At 60.2% G+C, this 5567-nt stretch overlaps 1 protein-coding gene across 1 annotated transcript in view; it reads left to right on the top strand.

Annotated features, from left to right (window-relative positions):
* Positions 1–6: 6 nt before the first annotated feature.
* Positions 7–5567, top strand: part of ADAMTS7 (ADAM metallopeptidase with thrombospondin type 1 motif 7) — a 59619-nt gene continuing 54058 nt past the window's right edge. Inside the window, 2 exon segments of the mRNA XM_027768977.1 lie at positions 7–216; positions 3337–3695. Coding sequence (XP_027624778.1) covers positions 114–216; positions 3337–3695 — 462 coding nt within the window. The 5' untranslated portion in view covers positions 7–113.

The raw sequence follows: 5567 nt of genomic DNA, 5'->3' as shown, positions 1-5567 counted from the left end.
GAGCGCCACGCCGGCGGGGCTTGTCCAGAGCCGGACTCAGGACCAGGCAGGGACCAGACGGGACGGACGAGAGCGTGCTCGTGGGGTCGCCCAGCGGCCGTCTGGGCCCCGCCATGCCAGGCGGCCCGAATTCGTGCAGCCTTGCGCTGCTGCTGCTGCGCCCCTTCCTCCTGCTCCTCTGCGCTCTGGCGCCGTGCACCCCCGGACCCGCACCAGGTGGGTGGCCGCCCCTCCCTGGCCGGCCTGGCCCTCTCCGCTACTCCAGCCTCGGTTTATCCTCTTCTCACCTCTGTGGGTCCTGCGCTGGCTGATCGCGTCCCCAGCGCCCCTTGTGTTAGGGACAGGGGTGGGGTCAGGCGGGCCATGGAGCAAAACTGCACCTCCAGGTAACCTTCCACACCCCCAACTCAGCTAGAGACCCGGCCTGTCTTCTGAATAAGCCCCTTCTGCTCCTGCGGCTTCAGTGTCCCCACCGCGGTGCAGCAATGCGCGCATCTCCCGGGAGAGCTCTAGTCCGAGGGGCTGGACGGAGCGCGCTTTCCCTGCGCGGGATTCGGTTTTTCATACTCCGAGCGGCTGGCCTGGAGACTTGCCGCGCCAGGATAGGGCGCCAGGTCGCAGGTCGATGGGGGTCTCCCGCAGCGCCCCGACAACTGCGGCCTTGCTGCTGGCAGCCCGCCCAGCTCTCAGCGGAGCTGGGGGCCGGTCTTGCAGGGCCGTAGCACTTCCTGCCTCTGCCTCTCCCTCCCCGCCGAGTGTGAAGGCGCCGGAGGGGGAGAGGGGAGAGGGGAGCAGGAGCTTCTCTTCCCGCCCCACCCCACCCTGCCGGCCTCCGAGAACCTGTGGCCTACCTCCGGACTCTTGTTTGGCCATCGGTCTGGATACCAGGAGCGGAGGGTGTAGGAGATCCAGGCTGGGTGGGTGCTCAGGGAGCATCAGGTGCCTGATGGGGTCTGTCAGGTCGGATCGTGGGGAGAGCTGCAGGCCTGTGATCTCGGAGGCTTTGCCGGGGAGGAGCCGAAGCTGGAGGGACTGGAGTAAAGGATGGGCTTTGTCAGGCTGGAAGAGCTCTGGTGGAGGGCGTGGGGGCGCCCTCGAGGGAGCGTCAGCCCTGGGCCAGATTAGGCTGGCATGCAGGGGTTGGGGGCGACCTGCTTCCTCTGTGCAGGGATGACACATGGCTGTGAGACTAGGAAGGTGTCTGGGCCAGAATGTAGGGAGCATTTCAACCAGATCTCCACGCCCTGGGAAGCCGTCGAGGGGGTGGCAGGTGAAAACAGTGCTTTAGGAGGTGTACCCACGGCGGTGTGCAAGGGAGTGCAGAGCGCGAATGTTTCATACGCACCTACTGTGTGCATCCTCACTAGCTCTCATCTCCCATCATCCCCACAGCTCTGCAAAGCAGGCGGGAAGGACTTTTCCTGGATGAGGAAACAGGCTCAGAGAATAGGTGCCCGAGGGTGGGACTCCGGAATGACAGTCTTCCTACTGCCCCAGCTTCCCACTGCTAGGGGCCTGGGGGCGGAGGTGAGTCAGGTGATGGGAATGAAGGAGCAGGAAAGTGTCCCCCAGGGAATTGCCCCTGAACCTGAACTTGGTCCAGGCCCCAGGCAGCTAGGAAGAGCCAGAGGTGATGAGGATTAAGCAAGATGCTGTCAGTTGCTTGGTACAGGGCAGAGCGACCATCATGGTGGCTGTTACTGCAATTAATGTGCCTGGCAGACCTGTAGCATGGAGACCCCGGGAGTCCTGCCATTTGGGCCTACCTTTTGGGGAGGGAGCCCCTCAGGGTGGAGTGTCTGCCTCTGGCATCCCCATAGACACCGAGATGGGGGTTCCCCATTCTGCACTCTCGCAGGATTCCTGACCCCGAGGCCTCAACTGTGGACCTCTCCGTCATGATTTTGGAGCCCGGGACCTTATCCCAGGGCTCTGAGAGCGAAGGGCACTTCCCTGGTCCACATTCGCTTTTAGGAAAGTGCTTCCTAATTTCTCCAGGTGTCAGGAACCAGGGACTGGCCGAGTTTCTGGCCCTGAGCCTCATCCTGTCCTGCCCTCCCCCTGCTTGTGCACCCTGATTGCAGGCACTTCTGTGCTCACCAGGAACTTGCACCAGGGTGGCAGAGAAGGCCTGTGTCACCTCTCTCCCCTGTCGTTTTTCTACCTTGGCATGAGCTATGGGTCATTTGAAGGGCTAGATTGTAACTCAGGTTCTTGATACAGAGGTGAGGATAGACACCAGGCGGGCATTTCTCTGGTAAACGTTCCAAAGTGACTTCTGTCACTCGGTGATATTCAAAGTATCTAACACTTAGGGGGGCAGGCCCTGATCCGATCAGACCAAACCTCCTGGAGTTGGCAGAACAGCCTCAGCCACCAATCCAGCCATCAGCCTGCAGAGGAGCAGTAGCTCTGCTGACTGAGCCCTGAAGCCCCACCACACCATTAAATAGACTGGGACCTGCAATTACCACTCGCTGTCACTGGGTGGTGCTAGTTTCAGCCACCAAAGGTTCTACATGAGACTGAGTGAGTTTTTATTAGGTTTTGCCATATGGCACATGCACTTGCTGGAGAGGGACAGAGAGAGGGAAAGTGAGAATTCAACCCCCCAGGGTGGATGGCCATGCCACAGTCCCTTCTCCATTCTCCTCTTGGGATTTTGGGGATGCATGCACATACACCAGGCAAGTTTTTTAACCCACCAGGTCCAGGACTGGAACCATGCAGTCAGCCATATGGGATCTAGTCCCTTAACCAGCACACCATCTGCTGGCCCACCACACCCCACTTTTTTTTTTAATTTAAGAATTATTTACTGTTATTCATCATTATTTTTATTTTTAAAATTTTTTCCAGAGAGAGAGGGAAAGTGAGAGAGCAAGCCTCCAGATCCAGGATTCGAGCTGCACTTGGCCATGTGGGTGTCCAGTGCTTCAACCATCATGCCACCTGCCGGCCCCCTATACCCCACTTTTACAACGATCTTGATAACTATTTGATTGTAATATACTCTATTTCTTTGGTCCTCTTATGTATTTTGTTGTACGCCTTTAAAAACATTGTGTGAAGGGGTTCCTGGCTCTACGGGGGAATCCATGAGGACAGAACAGGAGAGGGTCTCCCTAGACTGGTTAAGTTATTGCCAGAGTCCAGAAGCAGAAACCGAGGCACAGAGAGATGCAGTACCAGAACTCATAGATAGTGCAGTGAGGATTTGAATCCGGCCTCCCTAATGCCAGCCACCCTCCCTTGGCCACTCCCCACTGACCCTTGGACAGGTGCAACCACTTGGACTCCACCCCGACCCTGGTGGACACGATTTTCTTCCCGCAGGGCATGGGACTGAGGGCCGTGTGGGGGTAGACATCGTGCACCCAGTGCGCGTGGACGCCGGGGGCTCCTTCCTGTCCTACGAGCTGTGGCCACGCCCAAGGCATAAGCGTGACTTGTCAGCGCACCACGATGACGGGCCCACCTTCTACGAGCTGCAGTACCGTGGCCGTGAGCTGCGCTTCAACATGACCATGAACTCGCACCTGCTGGCACCCGGCTTCGTGAGCGAGACGCGGCGACGAGGAGGGCTGGGCCGCACGCACATCCAGACCTGGGCCCCTGCCTGCCACCTGCTCGGGGAGGTGCAGGACCCTGAGCTGGAGGGCGGCCTGGCAGCCATCAGCGCCTGTGACGGCCTGGTGAGTGCAGGGGTGGGACAGGGCTGGCGGGATGTGGGCTTGCCCCAGCCTTGTGGGGGTCTCGTCCACCCGGTGACCTTGGCCAGCCCTGGTGCTCAAGCCTGTGGAATGGGAGAGCTGCAAGCCTCCTTGTCCTCGAGGACTGGGAGTTGTACCTGCCCCAGAACTCCCCGCTGGCCTTGGCGAGACTGTGTCTGGGGCCAGCTGGTGGCGCTGTGGTTAGAGTCCGGATCCCACATGGCTGTGCGGTCCCAGTCCTGGAATGCTGGAGTCTGGATCCCACATGGCTGTGCGGTTCCAGTCCTGGAATGCTGGAGTCCGGATCCCACATGGCTGTGCGGTTCCAGTCCTGGAATGCTGGATTGAAAACACACTGGTGGGCGTGCATGTGTGCCCAGAATCCCCAATGGGGAGAAGGAGAGGGACTGTGGCATGACCACCCCGCCGGGTGCCTTCGCACTCTCTCTCTGGCTTTCTGGGGAGCACACACGTTCTCTGGCCATTTGTAAAATAAGTTGATGATGGGGCAGGTCTGCAGTGGGGCCCCAGAGCTTGGATTTGTGAAAATTTTCCGGATAAGATTGAAGCTGCAGGTCCAGAGACCCTGCTGTTTGCTTACTTACTTATCTCACGTTATCTGCTTATCTGAATATATCATGAGAGAGAGGAAGCGAGAGAGAAAACCTCCGAGGGGGACTCTCCCCGCCCCCCATCCACTCCCCTGGCCTCAGCCAGCCAGGATCGCAGCCTTGCTGGTATCCTGCCTATACGAGGAGAACTCGGGACGTGAACCCGGGACCTCATGTGGCCCAGCGTGGCCGAGTAGTGTTGCGTATAGATGAGTAACTCAGAAGGCCTCCCCTGTGGGGGCGTCAGCTATGACTACCCCTTCTCAGGCCCCGGGAGGCTGCTCTTCTCTAAGACAGGCACCTTTGCCCTTCAGCTGTTCCACAGGGGTGCTGGGGGACCCCTCGAAGCCTTCTCCGGTCAGATCCGAGCTCCCAGAGAGCAGCCCTCAGCTCCTGGCCTTGCCTGACTTGAAGGTGATGCAGCTGCCTCTTGCAGCCCGCTTCGCCTCGCCACCCCCTTGCCAGCCAGAGTGGCCCTCCTCCAGGCAGGAGAGGTTCCCCTTTGCTCCTGCTCAGGGGGCCACCCTGCCCCCAGGTCTGGACGGTGGGTGCGGAGGAGTGAGAGAAGGGACATGTACACATTAACTGCCCACTCTTCCCAGGGGCCCTCAGCACGGGCCACTCAGGCAAAAGCCACGGGTTGTGGCAGGACTGGGCCTAGTGACAGGGCAGCTCACACTGGCCCATCTGCCTGGCACAGTGTTCTCATTTCTGGAGCCGGCGCCCACGCCTTAGCGCTCCGAATCCCGTCAGCGTGTGTGGCCGCTACACATTCGGGCATCGTTCTGTCTACAGATGTGGACATGGGCTCAGAAATGCCTGCCTGGGTCGCTGGTGTCCAGGGGTGGGGTCTGCAGGCCCCAGGGCTGGTGTGCTCCCTGGGCCTCATGACCAAAGCGGCAGACCTGGTGCCATGAGGGCAGTAACCCTTCCTCCCTAATGGAGCCTGCACTTCCTTGGGAGATGGGGCGGGACCCAGGAACGCTGTGCGAGGATGGGTTCAGGGCCCCTCCCTTCTCTGGGCTTTCTGAATGCCAGACGTACCCAGGGCACCCCTGCCAGCTTCCCTCCTCCAGCCAGCCTCAGCCTGGGGACAGCATGCCCTGGTGGTCGAGGCGTCTCCGTGGCTGGGTGTGGGCCCAGCTGCCTGGGGGGTGCTTCATCGCCTCAGGCACACAGAGGGCAGGTCGGAGCTCTGGCCAGCTGGGAGGGGGTGCAGTGGCTGGAGACGGCGGCCTGCCAA

Source organism: Tupaia chinensis, unplaced genomic scaffold (genome assembly GCF_000334495.1).
Source record: "Tupaia chinensis unplaced genomic scaffold, TupChi_1.0 Scaffold000078_1, whole genome shotgun sequence".
Classification (NCBI taxonomy): Eukaryota; Metazoa; Chordata; class Mammalia; order Scandentia; family Tupaiidae; genus Tupaia; species Tupaia belangeri.
The sequence above is the reverse complement of the archived record's forward strand: the minus strand, read 5'-3'. Positions and strand labels throughout refer to the sequence as shown.